At 43.4% G+C, this 26,819-nt stretch overlaps 1 protein-coding gene across 1 annotated transcript in view; it reads right to left on the minus strand.

Annotated features, from left to right (window-relative positions):
• Positions 1-26,819, minus strand: part of LOC147883700 (putative serine/threonine-protein kinase SIS8) — a 109,932-nt gene that overhangs the window by 25,160 nt on the left and 57,953 nt on the right. Inside the window, exons 4-5 of the mRNA XM_087398431.1 lie at positions 13,877-15,267; positions 12,732-12,772 (exon numbers count right to left, since the gene is read on the minus strand). Of these exons, the coding sequence (XP_087254557.1) occupies positions 12,732-12,772; positions 13,877-15,267 (1,432 nt within the window). The remainder of the gene's footprint in view (positions 1-12,731; positions 12,773-13,876; positions 15,268-26,819) is intronic.

Raw genomic sequence — 26,819 nt, forward strand, 5'->3', positions numbered from 1 at the left:
TTTGGCTATGATATCTCCAACACCCCCTTTCAGAGCAATACTGCAAAGGGCAAGTACAACTATCCAACATCTCCAGTGTGATAGCGACTTCTCAATATGCTTGCAACCAGCAAGGGCAAACGATCACTCATCACCCCTCCTTACTCTAAACTAGGTGGTCAATACCATCAAACCAAAGTAAAAGACAATACATTCTTTTTTGGAGGACAACCCAGGAGAGAGTACCTCTAATTGACTTCAAATACATTCAATTTAGAGGGACAAGAGAATCTTTATTGACTCAACACAAATACACATAGCATAGAGGGCCTAGAGAGCCCAATCTGTGTCATATGGATCCTCAAGAGAGAGGCCATGAACCTCTGTTGTAGCTGCATGTATCTCCTCAGGGGGCCCTTCAGGTTCAGCTTGTTCTTCAACAAGGACGTTGGCATGGTGTTTCTCTTGTTCTTGTTCCTGTTCCTTCTTCTTGAAGCAATGAGCTTCAATGTATCCTTTCCTCTTGCAAAACCTGCAAATAATGTTCTTGTTGGTCTTCCATTTACTTGTGGAAGCAAATGCTTGATCACCAGGAGAGGCAAGAGAGGCTTCCTTGTTGCGACGGTCCTTCTCAATGAGTAGTGCCACCATATCATCAAACAAGGCAGTTTGCTCAAAGCGAAATATTCCATGCATACTCTTCATAAGGACAGCCATCTTATCTTTGATCATCAGGTGGGCTTTTCAAACTTGAAAGTTGTTGAACAAGAGATTGAAACCTTGCTAGATGATCACTCAACTCATCAATGTCTTCCATTTTCAAATCATAAACTTGAGCTTCAGAAAGACTTTACAGTTGGTGATTTTATTACCAAACAATGTCTCAAGGCGATCGAAAATCTCCTTAGCTGTTGACTTGAAGTCCACATGATGGATGAGAGAGTCTGCTAAGCAAAGACCAATGAGGGAAATGGCCTTGACATTCTACTGTTTCCAAATCCTTTGGTGTTGCTAATCAAGTAATTCAACTTTGTCATCCTCAACAACACCCCAAACACCTTCACGCATAAGCAGCAGCTGCATTTTGGTTTGCGATGGGGGAAAACCTTCCCCCTTGAGCTTCTACACGAGCAAAGAACTGGAAGACTGTGAAGTCATGATGGCGAAGACCTTGATGAAGGTGGACAGCAAGACCGAGATTCAACGCTCCATCCAAGGTAATTCATCTGTAGGACCAACCGATATAAAGTTAGTTCTCCTTGATTGCCTCCATCCAAGCTTGATTCCTATGATTGCTTGCCATCCCAACAAAGATGTTACCCCACATCTCATTCATTACCAAGCTTTCCTCAAATTTTTGATTCACGTCCTGCCAAATGGGATCCCATGTGACAATGATATCTTCAGAGACACGAATTTCAATCCCAGAAGGGCCCTTCAAAGACAATGCGAAGGATCCTTTTTCTTCCAAATAGCCATGAGAAGTGAATGTGGATTTCAATGTAGATAAGTTTGGGCCAACCTGCCTCACACCATCATGAATATAAATTTGGCACAAAGGGATTAGGGGAGGTGGAATGCACCTTGGTGGGATAATGAAACCCTGCTCAGAAATGTGCAAGCAGTGGTCCCGATAGAAACCGAGCTTCATAGAAAGCTCTGTCTATGCCAACCACGTCCTAAATGTGTGTAGCTATAAAAGATCCTCCTGAATTGGGTTTAATTCGTTGCCCCGAAACGAGACAAACGGGACATCAATACTGTACTGAAAGGGAGGCAGCCTGTCTATATGGAAACCCAATCTCTCAAACCATATGCATGTGAGTGCATACCAGCATCTCTGATCACCCTGAGCTGCCAATGCCGTGGAAGATGCTAATGCTAACCAAGGTAGCCTGCGTCCCTGCTGTACAGAGCAATATGCTCGCACGTGATATATATATATACACCTTTGTAAGACTATAATATATCCAATCAGTGATAGTCTAAAATGCCGATACAAATAAGTGATAGTCTGAAATGCCGCATCTAACTGTATTGGGAAAGCCCCGAACTCAGTGTGAAGGATCTAATGAGAAAGAGATGGCGTATTGAGATCATCCGTAACAAGAAGAGAACATGTAATCTCTCCACTCGAGTTCACTCTGTGTCGGATAGATTTGGCTCCAGCAAGTGCTGCTGTACATGCCCACAGGTCGGACCAAGGAGTCAAAAAGGAGAACCTTGGTCCATGGGTCCTCAAAGTGTGAACAGAAGCACTATCTCTCCAGTCGGGCAAGGGAGGCATACCCTCTACTCAAACAAAGAAACAAAGAAACAAAGAAAGATGTATTACCGTCTTCAAGGTCTCGCACACCTATGAGACAAGGTATGATAAAAAAGAAACCCATACAAGCCATTGTGGGCTAAGGCAAAAGGGCTCACTAAGGCCCTTTACTGAGGGCTATGCTAATAATCTCAAAAACTCAAATGCTAGTGCTCAAAATACATATCCAGGCGCCATAATGGCTCTCCAATGGGAGGTGAAGATGTCTCGTCTCTGTATCTGTCGAACCATCTCTCGTTGTGGCAGGGGGCCTAGTCTCCGTGATCTCTATATCTGGCAGGCCATATCAAGAGTGACACCTTAGCTAATCGCATTCAAGGCATGGTCAAACTATATCTGAACATGGGGGGGAGCCGACGAGTCCTGTCTTGTGGCTGGCGTTGTTGTCGAGATGTTGAATGATAGATTGTAGTGATCAGCGCCAAGGTGGGGGGAGGGACAATAAGATCATGTACATGTGACACAAAGGCTAGAGGGCCCATTAGGTATCCACTGTATTCGTTCCCTCTCCATGTGAAAAATAGGCGAGCCCTCCGAATAGCAGCCAGCTATAAAGACCATTATACATGATGAAGTAATGTACCGCTCCAGTCTCCAATAGATGTCGACCATATCCTATGACTTGTAGTGCCTCGCTATCCCAAGCTCTACTGAATCTAGCTCCGGTACTCTAAGGGGGTCAGACCCAAAGTCATGTCTGCTTCCCGTATGAGCATTCAAGTCACCTGGGGGAGGGTCATCCCCTTCCTAGAGAACTCCATGATATCACCATATACCATTTCATATGGGCTATGACCCTCTGTGGTAAAATCATGCGCATAAGATGACGTGTCTGGGAGATAGTAGCATACTGCAATGAAAATCGGTCATACGCCAAGTGGCTGAATCCATATCCACATGTGCCGTGCATAATCCTCCTTCCGCATTACAGATATGAGTGGTCTCGAGTGTGATCTGAACAGGACAACTACACCCCCAGAACCCCTTATGTCCCCGTATCTCACCTTTTCTCCTTTCTGTGAAAAGACTCTCAGGTGCACCCTGTCACAATGGGTTGTCTCCTCTCTAGACTCTCATGCGTCTCGGTGTAGAAAATGGCATCTCTGTTTGAAAATTGCATCTCTGTTTGTGTAGGTCTCTGAGAAACCCTTAGATCGGACCAAAGGGTGCCATTACAATTCCAAACAGCCATACTTGATCTGTCTTGTGTCATGTGCTCTGTGTGCGTGCGTGAGTGCGTATGTATGTGTGTGTCACAGATGTCTAGCACCAAGGGAATTCTTGCTACATCTTTTCTGGCATTGCCCTATGACTTGGGACTTTCTGCTTTGTCTCCAACAGCGTCTCTAGGCGCGATCTCCTACTGCTTGCTTTGCCAAGCTTCTTTGGCTCCTCGGCATTCACCCACGAAGGCATAAGTTTGATCTGTTTTTCACTTAGTTCGATGTTGAGCACTCTTGACTCTGTGTAAAGACGGAAGTCATAGAGTCTTTGCAGATTCTACTTTTTCCAAGTTTCACTATTTCTGGATGTCACGTAGGCAATCACTTTATGATTGTTTGTCTGTCCATCAAATAGATTACAATGTTTACTTGTCTTATGTTTACTTGTCTTACAATGAAATCTTTTGATATTGTAATTTTTTTTAATATACCTTTGTAAGACTAGAATAAGTCCAATCATACAATTTTTGTTGTTCTAAAGATCAAAAATCTACAAAGAAAATAAAAGAGAAAATGAAAGAGAAGAAAAAAGAGGTAAACAAAAACTTTTATGAAAAACAAAAGGAAGACATACTTAGCAAGCAAAGCAACACTTATGTCGTCATCAGTGCCCAAGCATAAGCAGCTATACTGGGTTTCTAAAGACCCGCGGAGTCTCTTGGGCAAACCCAATGCTTACTAAAATACGTCAAAAAAACAAAAGAGAATGAAAACAAGAAATAAAGAAGAAACGAAGCAGGTGACTTAAGCAAAAATAAACAAGCAAGTCAAGAAACAAAAACTTCCAAAAAACTAGAAACTCTCTCTCTCTCTCTCTCTCTCTCTCTCTCTCTCTCTCTCTCTCTCTCTCTCTTATTTAAAACATAAAAAGTTAAATGGCACTTTACACTTATGTCTCCTTTCTGCAAAGAGGCAAAAATACATTTCTAACTTAGAAAGCACAAGTATACTCAAACAAACTCTCTTTTGAAACTAAAAGAAAAACGGGCTATTCAGCTCCCCGCTTTTTGTTTTCAGCTTATGTTCAATCATTCTAAACAAACCTAAGGCCGAAACACCATAGATAAAAGACTTCATATTTAAGAATGTGCGAACTTTTTTCATTATTTTCCTTGGATTATACCTCTTGTGTAATAGTAAAGTGATCAAATTACTACATGGAGTGATAAAAGACTCCTTAGTTGTACAAAGGCGGGAAAATCTATGGAATTGGGAAGACATGATATTGTAATTGCACGTCTCCTCTTTGGGGACTGATTTTTGTAATATATAAAAACATGGATTTCACCCCCATCCTTACTTTGAAGTGACTACCATAAAAGTAGTAGTGCCACTTCTTGATTGCATGTACAATAGCAAGCATATCTTTGTCATGAGTAGGAAAGATGAACTCTTTGTCTGTTATGCTCTAGTCGAGATAGCATGACCTCGGATAGATCGGTGGGCATTTTCTCTTAGATGACCAACTTTTGTAATGGTTAATGTGCGTAATTAAATGGTCGAGAGAAGTAACTGCCAAGGTCCTAGGTGAGGGCGTAATGGCATTGACTAGGTAGTTCTAATAGGGCTAGGGCCTAGGTGCATCTAAATGTGCAAATTGCCAAGGGGCAATTGTTTTTAAAGGAACTCCAAGAGAGGGGTGAAAAAGGATGCATCTAAGTAAGGGCCTAAAATGTAGACATGTGGCCAGGAACTATCTAGGGAATTGTGGGTCTCAAGGATAAGGATGAAGGAATTAACGATGAGATTAAGAAACAATCACAATCACGCATCAGGTCCCTGAGAGTTGGTTGGGAGGAAAGAAAAGATAGCCATCGCCCGTGAGAAAGAACTAGCGTAGGTCTAGTATATATCGCATGAGCAGCGTGAGATAGAAGTGGTGGTGTTACAATTGGGTATCAGAGCTCAGCGAGGGAGAGTTCGACGGACAGTAGACGATTGATGAAGGACGGCGTCATGACAGGGTTAGATGTGACGCAGCGTTAGCGACAGGATTTTGCGCTTGAAATCGGGATAGTGGGACGAATAATACGTACGCGCATCAATGAATGACGCCTGATTCAATTAATGCCTCCTTTCAGAAACAGGACGTAGGCCTGTAAATTCTAGCTCGTAACGATAAAAGGTGCACAACGTCTTCGAGTCCTGAGATCGGACTTGGACATCGATGCGGGAATTCTCGAAAGTCGCCTTACCTCAGGGCTGCTGACAAGGTCTCGCGCTGGCATCAGTGGCCTATTGCCGATCATGTTCAGCAGCATTACAAACATTCCTATGGTTAAGGCTGCTGCCACTGCCTGCCTGACGTCGAACTGCATTGTTACGCTCTATTCGAGGTAGCATGACCTCGGAAGAATCAGTCGACATTTCCCTTATAGGATCTATTTTTGTAATATATGTGTTTGCGCTTTATGTAAATGATCGGGAGGGATTAATGTCAAGGTCCTAGGTGAGGGCTGATAGCACCAGACTAGATAGATCTGAGACCAAGGGCCTAGTGCAAAGATTATGCCTAGGGGCAAGGAATTAAATGCATCCCAAGAGAGGGGTGAAATGTTGCATTAGGAAGGCCCTATATGGATGACATATGGCATCTAGATCTATCTAGGGATTTGGGGTCTGCTAAGGCTAGTGAGAGAAGGAAGAATATGATTTGACGTGATTTCGATGACAGATCTCTCTCTTGCTTGGAAGTCTTGGCAGAATAGGCTGGGAGGAAAAATCAGGGTGCTACTCCCGTGATAAGAGAGATAAGGCTAGTATATAGAGACAAGAAGTGTGATATGCATCCTGTGAATCCTGCCTCCGAACAGGCACCAGCCACTATTGCTGTCAGTCAACTAGCCACTGCGATCTTTGGGTGCGCATCGTCATCTGCGTAGGGAGATGACGACAAGCAGGAAAAATGATGGCGTCGCCTTCAATCGCGTGGTGGCGGACTTGAATCCAGGGAGCATCTATGTCTTTCGAAAAAAAATTCTAAGTAGCAGTTAGTTCGTTTTTACAGCAGGGACTGTTGTTTTTTTTTTTTTGTCTATAACAAAAAGGGGGAAATCCATCATTTTTTTTTTTTTTAAACCCCCAATTTAAAAAAAAAAAGAAAAGAAAAAAAGAAAAAAAAAACCATCTTCCACTGTGAACTTATGGAAGCAGAAGGGCAGAATTCAAGGGTGAATCCTAGTGAGTCTAGAGTACAATCCACACAACAGATGTCACATCACGCAGCACCTACATTGATTGGTAGGATTTCAATATTAGAGGATGCTTTACAGCAGATTATGAACCAGCAACTTCAAGTAAATGCTGGTCAAAATGAGATTAGGGAGATGGTGCAAGCTTTGTCGGCTAGACCGTCTAGGATTGATAAGGGCAAAGCTCTAGCAGAGCCAGAGCCTAGTGTACATTCCTTAGAGCGCGCAAGGGTCAAAGTGCCTAATATCGCTAATTATAGACCGGAGAAGTACGCTGGTCGGATGACCGAGCGCAGCTCTGATGTGATCGAGGTTTGGTTGCACAAGTGGGAAGAAGCCTTCGCCATTTGTGAGATTAGATCCGATCTAAAGAAAATCCGCGAGGCCACACACTTGTTTCTTGAGGCAGCGGATAGATGGTGGATAAAGCAACAGAAGGATCAAGTTACTCCAACCACCTGGGAAGGGTTCAAAGCTGAATTCAAGAAACACTTTCTCCCACTTGATGAAGAATCCCGAGCTTGGGATGCTTATAGAAATCTTCGTCAGAGGAGTTTGTCAGTGGCAGAGTACACTGACAAATTCAGGGAATGTGTTATGAAAATAACAGACCCTCTCCCTATGTCGGTTCAGTTAAAAGACTATATCTATGGACTGAACGACAAGATCAAAATGGAAGTTCGGGCTAAATATGTGACTACACTAGATGAATCTATAGCAGTAGCCCTGAACTATGAGGATGCCAGAGGCAGATCTGGTGGATTTGTGCAGGCAGGGACTCAGTATGAGCACCCGAGGAAAGGGGGATTTCAGAGGAAATGGGTTTCAAAGACAAGTGTCTCGCAGCCAAGTGGCCAAACCAAGCAGGTGAAGCTGGTTGAGGGACCAGTAAAAACAAGTACCACCGTTGGGGTGAAAAGGAAAATAACTCCAATGGCAGCCCGGGCTTGGTCAAAGTCCTCGTTGACCCCTGAACAAAAAGAGAAAGCTAGAAAAGAAGGATTGTGCTTCGGCTGCCTTCAGCGACATCAGTGGAAGGATTGTCCACTGAACAAAGATCGTCGCACGGCTAATATGATAATATCTGAATGTGACGTAGAGATGCAAGAGAGTCCCAGTGCGGAACATATGCAGATGCAACTGGCGGGACCTTCTCAGAGGTTAGTACCTTGTTTGTTATGTGTATCTGTTGCTAAGTTAGTGACGAGTGCACCTGATAACATCCTATCTAAGCCCGCAGCAACGGGGTATACGGCCTTTAATGATACGGAGTTAATTAAAATGAAAGGGCAAGTGGCCAGTCATGATGTCATTGTGTTGTTTGACTCAGCGTCAACTCACAATGTGATTAACTCCAAGCTCGTGAAGAGGCTGAAATTAAAGACAAGTCCATCTGACTATGCGTATACAGTCAGGATGGCAGATGGAAGTTCAACTGAAGTATGCGACCAAAGGGTTACCCAGTTGGAGCTTCGGATCCAGGACTATGCTGAGAAGCTTGATTTTGAAATGACCAAGCTTGCTCATGCAGATATAGCCCTGGGAATGGCGTGGCATTCTACGAAGAATCCAGCCATTGATTGGAAAAAGCACGTATATCAATTCAAGATGAATGATGTGCTTTATGTTTTGCGAGGTGAAAAAGATATACCTCAGGGACCGTTGGTTTCCGTGATGGAAATCAGAAAGGCTCAAGTAGAGTTTTTATACCTTTGCACAGCATCGGTAGAGTCGGTGAATGATTCTTCGACTAGCACTGATGTTACGCAAAGTGGTGAGATGGCCAAGCTGGCTAATCTTATAACAGAGGAGTTCTCTGAATGTTTAAGGGATGAACTACCTTATGGGTTACCTCCAGAGCGGAAAGTTCAGCATAAGATTGAACTGATCCCGGGGGCAGAACCTGTAAATAGACCTCCCTATAGGATGAGTTTTGCTGAAGAAGCGGAGGTGCGTAGGCAACTGGAAGAATACCTCAAGTTGGGGCAGATTCAACCAAGTTTCTCACCTTTTGCTTCACCAGTGATATTAAAGAGGAAAAAGGATGATACGTTTCGCCTCTGTATAGATTACAGAGCATTGAATAATATCACTGTTAAGCACAGGTATCCGATGGCTCGGATTGATGATTTGCTAGATGCATTACATGGAGCCGTGATTTTCAGCAAGATAGATCTTAAGTGCGGCTATCATCAGATCCAGATTAGAGCCGAGGATGTGCATAAAACCGCTTTTAGAAGCAGGTTTGGTCATTATGAGTTTTTGGTAATGCCCTTCGGACTTACCAATGCTCCAGCGACCTTCGTCATGCTTATGAACGATTTACTACGTCCGTATATCGGAAAGTTCGTAGTACATTTTATTGACGATATCTTGATATTCAGTAAAAGTGTTACTGAGCATCCTGAACACTTAAGGATAGTGTTCAGTACTTTGAGGAAAGCCAGTCTTTATGTGAATAGAAAGAAAACTATACTGTGTATGGTTAGGCTTGAGTATTTAGGGTTCATAATTACTCCACAGGGGGTAGAAATGGATCCGAAGAAAGTGGCTGCGATACTGACTTGGCCAATCCCTCAGAGTCTGACCGCGTTGCGATCATTCTTGGGATTTGTCCAGTTTTATAGAAGGCATATCAAAGGATATTCCGGAATAGTATCGCCATTGACTGATCTGACCTCAGATAAAGTACCTTTTGTTTGGGGACAGAATCAACAGGAAAGTTTTAACACCATAAAACAAGCTGTGGTCTCAGGACCGGTGTTAAAAATAGTTGATCCCCAGAAACCGTTGTTCCTAGAAACCGATGCAAGTGGCATTGCGGTAGGAGCAGTCCTCCTTCAAGAGGGAAGGCCAGTAGCCTTTGAAAGCAAGAAGCTTTCTCCCTCTCAAAGGAATTGGCCAACTCATGAATTGGAGTTGTATGCTGTTATCCATGCTTTGAAAACATGGAGGCATTATTTGGATGGTTCAGAGTTTTATGTGGATGTGGATCATGATACTCTGAAACATTTTTGTAAACAGCCTGACTTGAGGGGCCGCCAAGCTAGGTGGGCAGAGCTCATGCAGGAGTTTAATCTAACGATTCGGTACCGAAGAGGAAAAGATAATAAGGTTGCTGATGCGTTGTCTCGCATTATGCACAACCTGAGTTTCACGATATTAGAGAGTGCTCTAATGACCGAGATCAGAGAAACTCAGAAGGTGGACGAGTTTGTCCAGAGCTTATGGCCTAAGGCTCATGTGTTAAAACCCGGGGAAAGTGAAAAGGATGACCTGGCATCCAGAAAAGGCCAAACTTATGCAAGATATACCATAAGGGATGGTATGCTAGTTAGAAATGGCAAGGTTGTAGTACCTAGTCAAAATGATCTCAGGCAGAGAGTCATTCGACAATGCCATGATAGCCCGTGTGCGGGACATCCAGGAGTCAAGAAGACGTATGATCTCGTGAAGCGAGATTTCTTTTGGCCAAAGATGAAAAAGCATATTCATGAATATGTGACACGGTGTTTCTCGTGTCAGGTAAGTAAGGCCGAGCGGGTGAAGCCACCCGGACTTTTACAGCCCTTGGAAATACCACTAAGTAAGTGGGAGAGCATTTCCATGGACTTTATTGTAGGACTACCTGCAACACAAGGAGGATATAATTCTATCCTTGTGGTGGTTGATCGTCTAACCAAGATGGCTCACTTCATTCCGACTAGAGAGTCTGTTAGTGCCCCGCAAGTGGCGGATTTGTTCATTAGACATATATTTCGTCTGCATGGATTGCCCAGATCCATAGTGTCAGACCGAGATGTCAGATTTACCGGTCATTTTTGGACAGCGGTATTTGAGACACTAAGGACTGAGTTGGGAATGAGTAGTGGGGATCATCCTGAGACGGATGGTCAGACGGAGAGAGTCAACCAGATTTTAGAGGATATGCTGAGGGCATATGTGTCATTGAGGCAACATACATGGGACAAGTGGTTGCCATTGTTGGAGTTTGCCTACAATGATAGGAAACATTCATCTACTGGGTTCAGCCCGTTTGAGCTGAACTATGGTTATAGACCAGCCAATCCAACTATAGTTGGAGTACCTCAGAAAGTGCCTAGTGCCGCGAACTTTGTAGTTCAGATGCGGGAGATGCTAGCACTTGCGAGAGCTAATATCCGCCAGGCTATGGACAGAGCCAAGGTGTATGCGGATGAAAATCGGTCTATAAGAGTATTTGAAGAAGGAGAAAAAGTTTTTCTCAGAATTCCTTCGCACTCGAAGTCGTTGACTTCAGGAGAGTGTGCTAAGTTATCACCTCGATACTGTGGGCCGTGGTTAATTCTAAAGAGAATAGGCAGTGTAGCCTATAAATTAGAATTGCCACAGGGGTGTAAGGTGCACCCGGTTTTTCATGTTTCGCGCTTAAAGAAATTTTTGCATACAGGTGACTCACTAATCGAAGGTGTGGTTTTGTTTCAGGAGAGAGAGGATATTGCAAGGCGCAAACCAACAAGGATCCTGGACCGAGGAACAATGCAGATACGAAATCGGAAGATACCCACGGTGTTGGTTGCATGGCATGGTCAGCCCCTATCGGAAGCTACCTGGGAATCCGTATACCAGTTGCGGAGAGCGTTCCCAGATTTCATCATCGAGGACGCTGATGCTTGAAGAGGAAAGGAATGTTATGTTCTAGCCGAGATAGCATGACCTCAGATAGATCGGTGGGCATTTTCTCTTAGATGACCAACTTTTGTAATAGTTAATGTGCGTAATTAAATGGTCAAGAGAAGTAGCTGCCAAGGTCCTAGGTGAGGGCGTAATGGCATTGACTAGGTAGTTCTAATAGGGCTAGGGCCTAGGTGCATCTAAATGTGCAAATTGCCAAGGGGCAATTGTTTTTAAAGGAACTCCAAGAGAGGGGTGAAAAAGGATGCATCTAAGTAAGGGCCTAAAATGAAGACATGTGGCCAGGAACTATCTAGGGAATTGTGGGTCTTAGGGATAAGGATGAAGGAATTAACGATGAGATTAAGAAACAATCACAATCACGCATCAGGTCCCTGAGAGTTGGCTGGGAGGAAAGAAAAGATAGCCATCGCCCGTGAGAAAGAACTAGCGTAGGTCTAGTATATATCGCATGAGCAGCGTGAGATAGAAGTGGTGGTGTTACATTGTCACTCACCTTCCTGCTTTCATATGCAATGACACCATCACCCTGCTTGAGGACAGCCCCAATTCCCTTCCCACTTGCATCAGCCTCAATAAAGAAAGCCTTGTAAAAATCAAGGCTTGCCAATATTGGAGCTTTTATGAGTGCTTCCTTGAGGTCATTAAAAGCTGATTGAGCTGAAGAGTTCCAAGAAAAAGCACCCTTCTTAAGCAAATCTGTAACAGCTTTGTGTCTGTGTGTGTGTGAGAGAGAAAGAAAGAAAGAAAGAAAGTTTATTAAAGTCTTCGGAAGACCCATGGGTCTATGAGACTGTGAAAAACCTGATACAATGAGCTGTGGTAGTGGAGCTACTAACGAGCATCCACACCAATGCAAAATGCAAAAAATGCAAAATGGCAGTACTAAGTCCTAAGTACAACATAGCCATGTCGGTAGTCGACTATATATCACTCTTAGCATCATCATCAACATCATCATCATCATCATCAACTGCAAGGCATCAGGATGGATGAGGCAGTGGAGAGAGAGAGAGAGAGAGAGAGAGAGAGAGAGAGAGAGAGAGAGAGCGCACAAACACAAGCGTGAGGTGGACAATGGTGTGGAAGCACGTGTGCATGCATGTTTGCATGTGAGTGTGAGAAGATTAGCTAATGAATAGCATGTGTGTACATGTGCATGCACAGCTTAGGTTTACTCTCACACTAAGCACCATAGCATAAACATGCATGCATTTTCCCTTCAGTACACTCTGCTCACATAGCTTCAAACATGCCATCCAATAAAAACAAACAAATCAACATATCAACAAACATATCAACATCCATAGAAGGTGTACTGAAAGAACCAACACCTACAGTTCCATGCCATTCTCCACGATAAACTTCTCCATAAGACCCTGTTTTAGAAAAGAAAAAACAAAAAATAAACACGTAAGATTACTAGAAAGCAATCAAGCCTGACAACTTCAACAAATATCAGCAGGTTATTTTGTGATACACCACATTGGTGCTGAGACCCACAAGAAAATGAGCGATATTTCTTCAACCCAGTGCAGTCAACAAAATAGTTAAAAGACATTCTAGCCCTGGTAAGCATCTGCATCCTCACTGCAAACTTCGAAGCTATCGTAGAATAACTATCTTTTACATTATGCTTGTATCCTTTACAAATGAGCGCAGGCTCTGGTTCACTCCAGAAATGCTTCGAGTAAACCTCACATTACACTTTGCTAGAAGCACGTCATAGTTAAAAAAATGTGTCACAAGTTGTATCAAAGATGGATGCCACAGATGGGTACTGATGGGCCTTGATGTGATGTGTTGCACCTTTTGTACATGGGCAAATATACATTCCAGTACAAAATTCAACAGGATGCAAGCTGACTAACATCAACAGATAGTCTTAATTGATACCAAATGTTCGAACCGAAACTGCACCGTGGCACATATAATCAAGAGGCTTCACCACATAAAATTCAACTTATCTAGAAGGTGGTATTAGCCACTGAGGTGCTTTGATATCCCTCACTTGTTGCAATTGGCTACAGCTATAGACCTCCAATTTTATGATTTGTGAAACAAAGTCCTGGGAATTCGACCCTGGCAGGGGGACATTATTCTAAACAAGCTGGCCCTTGACTCATAAATGGATTCTGCTGGACTCCCTACACATGATTGGAGATTAACCCTGGTTACAGCACACTGAGACTTAACCCTAAGACTTAGCAAATCTTTGTATTGCTTGCAGGAGTAACATTATTGTCAATCTGTACAGATAAATTGCAGCGGTCAAGGATAGGAAACTTCCTGCAATAAGTTGTGACTGTTCTTGCTTTTGAAGACTGCTCTGAAGGTATTTCTAAACATTGTGACAGGATTCAGAAGTACATCATGCTTTTTCTACGTCTAAATTGAGCAATCAGATGTCATCTTCTTCAAACGTGAGAAGGATCAAAGACCATAGAAGTCCAAGCACCTTGATGGAGGAAAAACTTACTTACCAAGACCAATTCGCTCTCCAATCACGATATCTTCCCAAGGGATTTCCCATTCTGCCACATCATCAAGAACTGGATCTGACCTTGCACTAAGGGACCCGCTGGATTTATCTGAAACTCTATCTTCTTCTGCATTGAAATCCCCGCCAGTGCCTTCACCTTCAGGACCACTATCCCCTGGACTCTTTACGCTAGCTTCTGCATCTTCAACACTCTGAATGTTATTAGAAGCAACTTTCTCTGTGTCAACCTCACTTCTGGCATCAGGAAGAGCCTCCAGCCGCCTACCGACCGCAGCAGAGGTTGCAACAACAACAGCTGCCGTTGCCGTCGCAGCAGCTGCAACAGGTACGTCAAGAGTTGGATCTGGCGCACGCTCTGGATTTTTTGCAGCTGCCACCACCATGGAAGAAGCCACAACAGCAGCAGTAGCTGCTGCAGCAGCTGCCACAGGAACGCGTTTTATAATTTCAGGTGGCAAACTGTCCTGCATAACACTGAGTACAGCTACACCTGGTAGCACAGGGCTGGAAGGATCAGGAACCACGACATATGATGATACAGACGAACATGGTGGTGATGAACTTGAAGGAATGTCCAAGGAGGGTTCCAGTGGCCGTCTGTCCCCCAAGCCTTCAACGGAGTTCAGTCTTTGCAACCTGTCTTTAATTCCTTCATCTGAGCTTGAACTGTAGGAGGGTCCAGGAGCTGGAGGTCGACCAGGACCTACACTGTTCTTCTCTTTTCTTCGTACAGCATTCCCCTTGGCCTCTTTATTCCCTTCCCTTTCCTCCAAACGTTTCCTCTCTTCAATTACCTGCGCTTGCAACTGCTTTGGGGAGATTTCACTGAACAAGTCAGGGGGGGCTCTCACACCACTCTCACGTAGCACATCATGCAGCTTCTGTGCAAGTTTAGGGTTTTCCTTAGCTACGTCCATCATGTACTGTGAGACATCCTTTACTTTCATGTCTCTTACAGCTGGTGACCCTATACCTTCTGTCCAAGATGGAGATCTCCAGTGTGAAATGGGATGGCCAGATCTATTCCCAGAAAGCCGATCAGGTATGTTATTCGCCTTTTGGAGCTCAGTGGGTTCACTTTGCCGTCTTTCTACATGGTCTACTTCTTGAGACTGAATATTAACAGGCAGACCACCACTAACCACTAAATCTCCAGAAATGCCTTCCTTACCATCCATTGAGGTCCTGCATACATTTAGGTCACCACAACTATGCTTTGTACCCTCATCTGTCAGCGCTTCAGAAGGTTCTGCCATGCTTGTTACGACTGCTTCCTCATTTAAATTAACATTGGACCCAATGCTACCAAGCCCAGTAACATGTGATGGTATTAACGTTCCAGGAGCTCCCATCAAATCAATAATAAACTCCCTACACACAAAAAATTAGATCTCTCTCTCTCTCTCTCTCTCTCTCTCTCTCTCTCTCTCTCTCTCACACACACACACACAGAGACAGAAAGGAAGACACTTATTAGTGAATTAAAATCTAGGCCTAAAGACTCTCAATTCAAACTGATGTAATGATGGCCATAATTAGTTAGCATTAGAAACAGGTATGCTTTTATAATAATGGTGGAAATGCTTCATGCACTCCGGTGAAGATGCTTTATGCACTACCGTTTTGGACATATGATGTACAGGGTACTTGTTGGTCCCATACATCTTTTTGGTCTTCCACGGATCTTTTTTCTTTCTTTCTTTCTTTCTTTCTTTCTTTCACCAAAATGGCAGCCAACAGCCAGTGGCATCCCATCGTTGCCCTTGACATTTGGGTCCTTTCTCTCGCAGCAACAGTGAGATGTATTTATTTTCTTCTTCAAACACCAGCCTTGGGGTATGGGTACCTGTTTGTAGTGGCCCCACCCCTTAAAGTATCGGTTTTTTTCAGTCTAATAGACCCTTTGATCATTTGTAGACATTAATAAACTTTCTTTTTTTCTTTCTTTCTCACAATAGTTGGTACGATAAGTGCAAAGCACTTTGGCAACACTAGCACATTGAGACCAATCAACGACAGACTAACTAGGGATAGACTTATGACTGGTTTTTGCAATAATTATTATTATTTTATTTTAAATTTTACAATAATAAGAAGAATTAACAAAAGCAAGAGGAGAAAAACCAAACTAAACAGAGCAAATGACCTCCAAATATAGGATTTTAATTCTACATTCAAGGATCCATTCCAAACATATAACAACTACAACACAGGATAGAACGGAGTTTCTTCATTACTTTTCTAGGATGATAGCCCTCTTACTTGTTAAAAAATAGGAGAACCTCTAGAATTGGGAAGTGATCACTCCATACCATATCAGAGATGTTTAAACCAATCTGAGGCATTGGTATGATATTCAACACACCATAGTCAAGTTGTTGTTGTTTGTCATAGTATCAACTTCTAAACCTAAAGAAAGCTAAGTAATGCCAAGATCCAAGAGACTACAACAACTTCCATTGGTTGTACAATTAAGTTCACAAAATTCTAGTGGATAAATTCCTCCACCGAAGACATTTGGATCTTTGAACATAAAATCTTTGAAGTTTGGAATGCCTTGGACAAATAATTCACGTTTAGATGAGCTTCCTCAAATACTATGAGATCCAGGGAGATACCATTGGCTTCCCACCCATGCTACACTAAAATGAGAAAAGTCATCGACTATTCAAACCAAATCATACATGAGGACACCTAACTCAATTCTACATCCATGAGACCCGCCATGGATCACAAGCCCAGACAGCAAGAGATCATAAATTTCTTCTTTATAGGAAAAGACATGACTAGGAAATGCAGAGATTGAGACTCTAACTTTTACACACACCAGTTTAGCAAGACACCATCTAAGGTACCATTATCGTAGCATCTCGATGTCAGGTTGCACATCTTACAAAGAGGAGCCAAGGATGCCAATGACATATTTTGAACATGTTCTGGAGACCCCATGACACCCAATGTACCCAAGTCAAGCTTGAAAAGAAGCTTAAACTACTCATGGCTAACATAGGATAAGAAGGACATGACAAGAGCTTTTGACACTCGAAGCTTCTTCCCGTCAATGTTGTTGTAGTTTTCAATTCATCATCAAAAGTTTTGTGGAGATGTGGTAGACACCCCCAATTCCCCCCATACGGGTGTCCCTAGTCAAGCTTGCAAAGGAGCTTAAACTACTCATGGCTAACATAGGACACGAAGGTAATGACAAGAGCTTTTGATACTTGAAGCTTCTTCCCATCAATGTTGTTGTAGTTTTCAATTCATCATCAAAAGTTTCATGGAGGTGTGATAGACACCCTCAGTTCCCCCCACAGGGGTGTATTCTCAAATATTGCCATTAGATAGATGCCTGTCTTGTTCCATCAGCGGAGGATCAAGGTAGGGAGAGCTGCTAGCACACCTAGAGTGTTATGCTCTAGCCGAGATAGCATGACCTCAGATAGATCGGTGGGCATTTTCTCTTAGATGACCAACTTTTGTAATAGTTAATGTGCGTAATTAAATGGTCAAGAGAAGTAGCTGCCAAGGTCCTAGGTGAGGGCGTAATGGCATTGACTAGGTAGTTCTAATAGGGCTAGGGCCTAGGTGCATCTAAATGTGCAAATTGCCAAGGGGCAATTGTTTTTAAAGGAACTCCAAGAGAGGGGTGAAAAAGGATGCATCTAAGTAAGGGCCTAAAATGAAGACATGTGGCCAGGAACTATCTAGGGAATTGTGGGTCTCAGGGATAAGGATGAAGGAATTATGGAATGATCGCGCATCAAGTCCCTGTGAATTGGAATTGGCTGGGTGGAATATTGGAGTGCCATCGCCCGTGACTGTACTAACGTAGGAGAAGAAAAAGAGAAGGGTGTTACATTTAGAGAAGGGTGTTACATTTTGGTATCAGAGCGGGTTACGAAGGGGAAAGGTGTGTAGCGTTGGTGGCGAATCACCGTCGGTGACGACGAATAGTGAGAAGGGATCTGTGGGTTTGGACGAGAAGTCCAACGTGAGCGTGGAGCTGAAGATAAAAACAAATTGATATCCAAGTACGGAAGCGCTTTCACGTAGGTTTTGTACTGTTCGAATCCGATGAGCAGATTGCGCTGGCGAAAGAGAAGTTGGACGGGCTGCGAGTTCATTCGAAACAATTAAAGGTTGCGGATGTTCTAACCCGAGCATGGGGGTAAAAATAAGGCAAGCCTTTCAACGGATGTGGAACGCGGGATTGAAACCGCTAGAAAACCCACGGATATTTGTGACGTCGTGACGCCGCTTGGGAAACTGTCCTATCAGCGCAGCGTGGGAAAGGAATTGTGAGAAACCAGTGGCGTCTGTCGTGCAGAAGTGACGTCAAGAAGAAAATTTGGTATCGAATCGTGGAAGTCTGGCAGTTGGAAATAGTCGACTACGTAAAACGGGGTTGAAACGAGAAGACAGCCACGTAAGGAGTCTATTACGTTCGTCCGTTTGGGAAGATAGTCGCAGGTGTGTGATTGACGACAAACATGATTCCAGCATGACGTGTCGAGGCTCGTGACGGAGGGGGTCTTCTGGGTGAAATCAGAACAGGAAACGCAAGTCTGCACAATGGGATTGGAACTGGAGAATCCAGGAAGCATTTTTTTTCCTCTTTCGAAAAAAATTCTGAGTTGCAGTTAATTCGTTCTATACAGCAGGGATTGTCGTTTATCTTTTCTGTGTATAAGAAAAACATCTTTTTTTTTTTTTTTTTTTAAAACCCCATCTTCCACTGTGAATCTATGGAAGCAGAAGGACAGAATTCAAGAGTGAATCCTAGTGAGTCTAGAGTACAGTCTACACAACAGATGTCACATCAGGCAGCACCTACTTTGATTGGTAGGATTTCGATATTAGAGGATGCTTTACAGCAGATTATGAACCAGCAGCTTCAAGTGAATGCTGGTCAAAATGAGATTAGGGAGATGGTGCAAGCCTTGTCGGCTAGACCGTCTAGGATTGATAAGGGCAAAGCTCTAGCAGAGCCAGAGCCCAGTGTACATTCCTTAGAGCGCGCAAGGGTCAAAGTGCCTAATATCGCTAATTATAGACCGGAGAAGTACGCTGGTCGGATGACCGAGCGCAGCTCTGATGTGATCGAGGTTTGGTTGCACAAGTGGGAAGAAGCCTTCGCCATTTGTGAGATTAGATCCGATCTAAAGAAAATCCGCGAGGCCACACACCTGTTTATTGAGGCAACGGACAGATGGTGGATAAAGCAACAGAAGGATCAAGTTGCTCCAACCACCTGGGAAGGGTTCAAAACTGAATTCAAGAAACACTTTCTCCCACCTGATGAAGAATCCCGAGCTTGGGATGCTTATAGAAATCTTCGTCAGAGGAGCTTGTCAGTGGCAGAGTACACTAACAAATTCAGGGAATGTGTTATGAAAATAACAGACCCTCTCCCTATGTCGGTTCAGTTAAAAAACTATATCTATGGACTGAACGACAAGATCAAAATGGAAGTTCGGGCTAAATATGTGACTACACTAGATGAATCTATAGCAGTAGCCCTGAACTATGAGGATGCCAGAGGCAGATCTGGTGGATTTGTGCAGGCAGGGACTCAGTATGAGCACCCGAGGAAGGGGGGATTTCAGAGGAAATGGGTTTCAAAGACAAGTGTCTCGCAGCCAAGTGGCCAAACCAAGCAGGTAAAGCCGGTTGAGGGACCAGTAAAAACAAGTACCACCGTTGGGGTGAAAAGGAAAATAACTCCAATGGCAGCCCGGGCTTGGTCAAAGTCCTCGTTGACCCCTGAACAAAAAGAGAAAGCTAGAAAAGAAGGATTGTGCTTCGGCTGCCTTCAGCGACATCAGTGGAAGGATTGTCCACTGAATAAAGATCGTCGCACGGCTAATATGATAATATCTGAATGCGACGTAGAAATGCAGGAGAGTCCCAGTGCGGAACATATGCATAACCTGAGTTTCACGGTATTAGAGAGTGCTCTAATGACCAAGATCAGAGAAACTCAAAAGGTGGACGAGTTTGTCCAGAGCTTATGGCCTAAGGCTCATGTGTTAAAACCCGGGGGAAGTGAAAAGGATGACCTGGCATCCAGAAAAGGCCAAACTTATGCAAGATATACCATAAGGGATGGTATGCTAGTTAGAAATGGCAAGGTTGTAGTACCTGGTCAGAATGATCTCAGGCAGAGAGTCATTCGACAATGCCATGATAGCCCATGTGCGGGACATCCAGGAGTCGAGAAGACATATGATCTCGTGAAGCGAGATTTCTTTTGGCCAAAGATGAAAAAGCATATTCATGAATATGTGACACGGTGTTTCTCGTGTCAGGTAAGTAAGGCCGAGCGGGTGAAGCCACCCGGACTTTTACAGCCCTTGGAAATACCACTAAGTAAGTCGGAGAGCATTTCCATGGATTTTATTGTAGGGCTACCTGCAACACAAGGAGGGTATAATTCTATCCTTGTGGTGGTTGATCGTCTAACCAAGATGGCTCACTTCATTCCGACTAGAGAGTTTGTTAGTGCCCCGCAAGTAGCGGATTTGTTTATTAGACATATATTTCGTCTGCATGGATTGCCTAGATCCATAGTGTCAGACAGAGATGTCAGATTTACCGGTCACTTTTGGACAGCGGTATTTGAGACACTAAGGACTGAGTTGGGAATGAGTAGTGGGGATCATCCTGAGACGGATGGTCAGACGGAGAGAGTCAACCAGACTTTAAAGGATATGCTGAGGGCATATGTGTCATTGAGGCAACATACATGGGACAAGTGGTTGCCATTGTTGGAGTTTGCCTACAATGATAGGAAACATTCATCTACTGGGTTCAGTCCGTTTGAGCTAAACTATGGTTATAGACCAGCCAATCCGACTATAGTTGGAGTACCTCAGAAAGTGCCTAGTGCCGCGAACTTTGTAGTTCAGATGCGGGAGATGCTAGCACTTGCGAGAGCTAACATCCGCCAGGCTATGGATAGAGCCAAGGTGTATGCGGATGAAAATCGGTCTATAAGAGTATTTGAAGAAGGAGAAAAAGTTTTTCTCAGAATTCCTTCGCACTCGAAGTCGTTGACTTCAGGAGAGTGTGCTAAGTTATCACCTCGATACTGTGGGCCGTGGTTAATTCTAAAGAGAATAGGCAGTGTAGCCTATAAATTAGAATTGCCACAGGGGTGTAAGGTGCACCCGGTTTTTCATGTTTCGCGCTTAAAGAAATTTTTGCATACAGGTGACTCACTAATCGAAGGTGTGGTTTTGTTTCAGGAGATAGAGGATATTGCAAGGCGCAAACCAACAAGGATCCTGAACCGAGGAACAATGCAGATACGAAATCGGAAGATACCCACGGTGTTGGTTGCATGGCATGGTCAGCCCCTATCGGAAGCTACCTGGGAATCCGTATACCAGTTGCGGAGAGCGTTCCCAGATTTCATCATCGAGGACGCTGATGCTTGAAGAGGAAAGGAATGTTATGCTCTAGCCGAGATAGCATGACCTCAGATAGATCGGTGGGCATTTTCTCTTAGATGACCAACTTTTGTAATAGTTAATGTGCGTAATTAAATGGTCAAGAGAAGTAGCTGCCAAGGTCCTAGGTGAGGGCGTAATGGCATTGACTAGGTAGTTCTAATAGGGCTAGGGCCTAGGTGCATCTAAATGTGCAAATTGCCAAGGGGCAATTGTTTTTAAAGGAACTCCAAGAGAGGGGTGAAAAAGGATGCATCTAAGTAAGGGCCTAAAATGAAGACATGTGGCCAGGAACTATCTAGGGAATTGTGGGTCTCAGGGATAAGGATGAAGGAATTAACGATGAAAAATGGAATGATCGCGCATCAAGTCCCTGTGAATTGGCTGGGTGGAATATTGGAGTGCCATCGCAGGTGACTGTACTAACGTAGGAGAAGAAAAAGAGAGGGGTGTTACATTTAGAGAAGGGTGTTACATAGAGAGTAGCGGATCTACAGGTTATGCACACGACAAGAGGTGGAGACAGAGGAGTATTTTCCTATGTACTCGCCCAATCTATTATGAGATCCGTGGATGATACCGCTGTCTCTTTCAAAAGGGGCAAGTTTTGAGCCACTCTCTTCGTTGATCCACTTTCATGACATGGTTAGCATTGGTCTCTATTTGATTGAGATTCGGCAACACAGAAACACAGGAGCTTAGAGGTGAGAGTGCCACATGAGACATAGACAGATCAAGAGAACAATATGTCACAAATTTCTATGCACCTTAGTCAGCCCCAAGACATAGTGGAGTGCAGGAGGAGCAGCTAGCTGATATGAGGGCAGAGTGGGTTAGTGGGAAGAGATGACGCGGAGCTGTGGAGCTAGAGACCATGGAGACCACACATAATGCAGAGGTTGACCAAAGCATGCACGATGGAGGTTCATCCTCGACCACGAGAGTCAAGGTGTCCATCTCAATATGGCTCACAAATATAAAGATCACAGAGACGACGCCTCCCAACGCAGCAAGAGACAACCCAACAGAGGAGATAACACGATATCTTCGCATCCCACCGAAGAGCTACTATGACACCAGTCTTATAGCTGACACTAAATCACATCTCTTGCCTGACAGAAACACTAAAAATTGGAGAGTCATCAATTAAGTAGAGTCATCAATTAGGCATAGAGATGCAAAGTCTAATTGTTGACGCTAGATCTTGTATGGTCTTTTGTAGTGGACTTTAATCGTATCATATCGTCTCTCTCAGCCTGGTCAGAGTTGCAGTCACTAAACGTCCTATCTCTAGTTGGTCAATACTTAAACCTACTCGAGTTAGAGGCATTAATCAAGTGAAGCGATGGCCCATATATTCCACATGAGGGTTCTATCAAAAGAACCAGTCTTTGCCAAGCAATACATCTACACAGTCCACCTTCAAAATATAAAAATAAAGATTTTTTTTGCATTCCCTTCATCTCGAAACCAAAGATCCTCATTATATTCATCAATGCGTAAAGGAACCACATATACACTATGATCCCAAACATCAGAGTCTGCTTGGGCAAACTTCACAACATAAGAGTGGTTACCGCCCACCATAGGCAGCCTCAACTCCTGCACTAGAGACATATCAATAAGGGTGTGAGTACTTGCATTATCAAAGATAACATTCAATTGGTGTCCCTTTATAGATCCATGATAACATCATGTGGTCCAAATATCAAGAAAAACAAATCACAAATAGCACAAATCATGCCAGAAATAACAAACTAATGCTGGAGTGGGCATATCTAGCATAGAAACTTCCGTCACATGAACCACTTTGCCTTTACAATATTCATTATTGTTCTTGGGGCCACGGCTTGGCGATGTAGCCCGCCTTGTAACACTTGAAGTAGAGGAATTGCTTCCAGTCCTTTAACAAGTTTCACGAATCATTTCACTGCTGCTTTTGAGAAAGCTCGCAGCAGCAAAAGTCATATTGGCACAGGGCCTCTTGGCTCAATTATTCTTCTTTGGAAACTCTTAAAATAGCCATCCAACAAACCACCAATTGCACGTTTGTCGCCTCACGACACACTAGTATCATTGTAGGTCTGTCCCAAGCAAACTACATCCTCCAAGGATGTAAGTTTATTGCAGCAAACCTTGTTTCAATAGTCTCATGGGAGACCAATGTAATAGGGAATCGCCATACCTCATCAAAAAAAAAAAATGGATTGTAACAAAATAAATTTGTTACTATATGCTTCCAAACATTTTGCCATCATGATGAGCCTTTAGAATTCAAGCAAATTTTCAAACTCATCAAATTACTTTGAGAACTTCTCTGTGGATTTTACTTTAAACTCTGCCCAAGAAAGAGCTGCTTTCGAAGTCCTCTTTAAATCTTGGAACCAGATACTTTATCATGCAGTAAGCCTCCACAGCAATAACACAATGAACTTCCGGATAGTTCACTAGAGTGAAGTGTGCGCCCCAACAATTAAGCCAAGATCGCACATACTCAGCCTTTGTTTCTTTCTTTTGTGAATTTTACTTTAAACTCTGCCCAAGAAAGAGCTGCTTTCAAAGTCCTCTTTAAATCTTGGAACCAGATACTTTATCATGCAAGTAAGCCTCCACAGCATTAACACAATGAACTTCTGGATAGTTCACTAGAGTGAAGTGTGCGCCCCAACAATTAAGCCAAGATCGCACATACTCAGCCCTTGTTTCTTTCTTTTCCCCAAGGAAAGAATCAAGAGAAAATGGTAGATGTCCCTATAGCACAGACGGCATCACAATCTATTGTAGACGATGATGTTGTTGGTGTAGATAAGCAATCATCTGGCTGTAGGCTATAGCAAGCAATGGAAGCTCAAAAACGGAGGAGAGAAGACAAAAAACAAGATGATGTAATGAATTGCTGCAAAACTGAGAGTGGAGGCTCAAAAGAGAGCCAACATAACAAAACCTTAGGGCTAAATGCCCTACCTGGACTAAGTGTCCTGACTGTCCTAAATGGTACATGTACTAATTGTACCAACTAACCTGCTGACTGTAACTAGGCCTACAAGGCACATACCAAGGAATGAGTGGCAACTATGGATAGCCCCATAGAATGGCCTACAAACCCCCCTCCATGGTATGGGCTAAAGTATCATGGACATGACTCAAGATACCTAAATATCTGATGTCATGGTTGCACGTGTTCATCTATAGGGATATAGCAACCTATGACTGTACAGAGTACAACATATCAAGTCACAAAAGGTACTAAGTTTAAAGCTTGCCGAAAAGCTTCAAACTTAGGTCAAGGTAGAGCCTTCTTAAAAAGATCTGCCAAGTTGTCTTTAGTGAGAACATAAGACAACTGAATATCACCTGCTGATAATCTCTCTCTGACATAGTGATAGTGAATCTTAATATGCTTTGTACGAGCATGGAAAACTGGATTCTGTGCAGCAGCCAAAGCACTCTGACTATCAGTGAAGATGATGGTAGAAGCAGTCTGACATGCATAAAGCTCTACAAGTAACTTCCGGAGCCAAACACACTCCACTGTAACTGTAAAAGCTGCTCTGTACTTGGCTTCATAGCTAGTCACAAGCATGTCATCCACAGAGAGCACTAAGATCAGCAAATCAGTCCCACTCTTGCGGATGTAAAGAGTAGCCTCAGTAGGGCTGTTCTAAAAGCCAAGAGTGAGCAAATGAGTATATATCTTGGAATACCAAGCCCGAGGTTGGGAAACATAGACCTCTTCCAGCAAATGCCCATGAAGGAAAGTTGTCTTGATAACAAGCTGATGTACCTCCCAATGAAAGTGGGCAACAAAGGCAATAACAATGCGAATAGTAGTGATCCTGGAAGTGGGGGCGAAAGTCTCCTCAAAGTCAATGCCTTGCTACTGAGCATAGCCCTTAGCAATAAGACGGCCTTTGTAACAGTCCACTAAACCATCAGCTTTTCGTTTAATCTTATAAGCCCACTTAGTTCCAATGCCATTCTTGCCAAGAGGCAAGTCACACAACTCCCAAGTGTTATTCTAATAGATAGAATCCAATAGCCTTCAACCAACAATCATTCTGAAAATGAATCTTTATGGCATAATGGCTCTTCATTGCATGCTATAGCAACCAAATTAGCATGCTCTTTCCGGACAGCTGTTCTAGTATGGGCTGGCAGGGAAGTATCCTATTTGCTGTCTTTTAATGTGTCAAGGAGCCAACAGGGGACCTTTCTGGACTCCTGGAGTTCAGCTCTTTCCTAGTCAAGAGCCCTGTGCACAATGTCCTAATCAAGCTAAGGCATATCATGCAAGTAAATGAGGCTGAATATCATGCTGCACATGTGACTGCAAGTGACCAACAAATGGAGGAGGAGCAACCTTAGATGTGACATCATCATGAGCATCTGACGGAAACAAAGGCATCAAGCTGTCAAAGAGATCAAGGGCATCAACAATGGGCTGTTTTTAACAGTGCAGCACAGGTATAGTGGAGGATTCATCAAATACAACATCCCTATTGACAAAACACTTGCCCGTGCAGGGCTAGTAGAGCTTGTAGCCCTTGCTTTCTGAGCTATACCCAATAAAAATGCATTTGACAACTATATCATCCAACTTTGTGCATGTCTGAGAAGGCACATGGGCATATGCCAAGCATCCAAAAGTCCTCATGTGAGTAATCATGGGCTTATGACCTGTCCAAGCCTCACAAGGTGTGATGGTCTTCATGTGAGTAATCCTGGGCTTATGACCTATCCAAGCCTCACAGGTATAGTGGAGGATTCATCAAATACAACGACCTATTGACATAACACTTACCCGTGCAAGGCTGGTAGAGCTTGTAGCCCTTGCTTTCTGAGCTATACCCAATAAAAATGCATTTGACAACTTTATCATCCAACTTGGTGCGTGTCTGAGAAGGCACATGGGCATATGCCAAGCATCCAAAGGTCCTCATGTGAGTAATCCTGGGCTTATGACTTGTCCAAGCCTCACAAGGTGTGATGGTCTTCTATGCCTTTGTGGAAAATCTGTTCAAAATGTAATTAGCACACATAACGGCATCCAACCACAACTTGTTAGGCAAGTGCTTGCCTTTCAACATACACTTAGCCATCTCCATCACTGATCTATTCTTACGCTCAGCCATGGGATTCTGTAGCGGAGTATAAGGCACCGTGCACTGATGATAAATGCCACATGAGGCCAAAAAAATAGCAAACTCCTTGAACATATATTCACCCCCCTGTCTGTATTCATAGTTTTTTCCATACGTTACCATACGCATACGGCATATGGGTATGGAAGTATATACCTAGATGATTGGAGTATGGATCAGCCCCTTGGGCTGAATCATACGTGACCCTAATTTTTCCTTTTTTTTCAAATAAAAAAATATACAATGTACACATTTAATTGACAGAGAGCTACAAGATTTTCAACTTCAAACTTGTATCAAGTTTAAAGTCAAGAAACTAATCAAAAAACAT

Source organism: Dipteris shenzhenensis, chromosome 27, assembly GCF_047967505.1.
Source record: "Dipteris shenzhenensis isolate YYH24624 ecotype China chromosome 27, Dip_SZ_1.0, whole genome shotgun sequence".
Taxonomy (NCBI): domain Eukaryota; kingdom Viridiplantae; phylum Streptophyta; class Polypodiopsida; order Gleicheniales; family Dipteridaceae; genus Dipteris; species Dipteris shenzhenensis.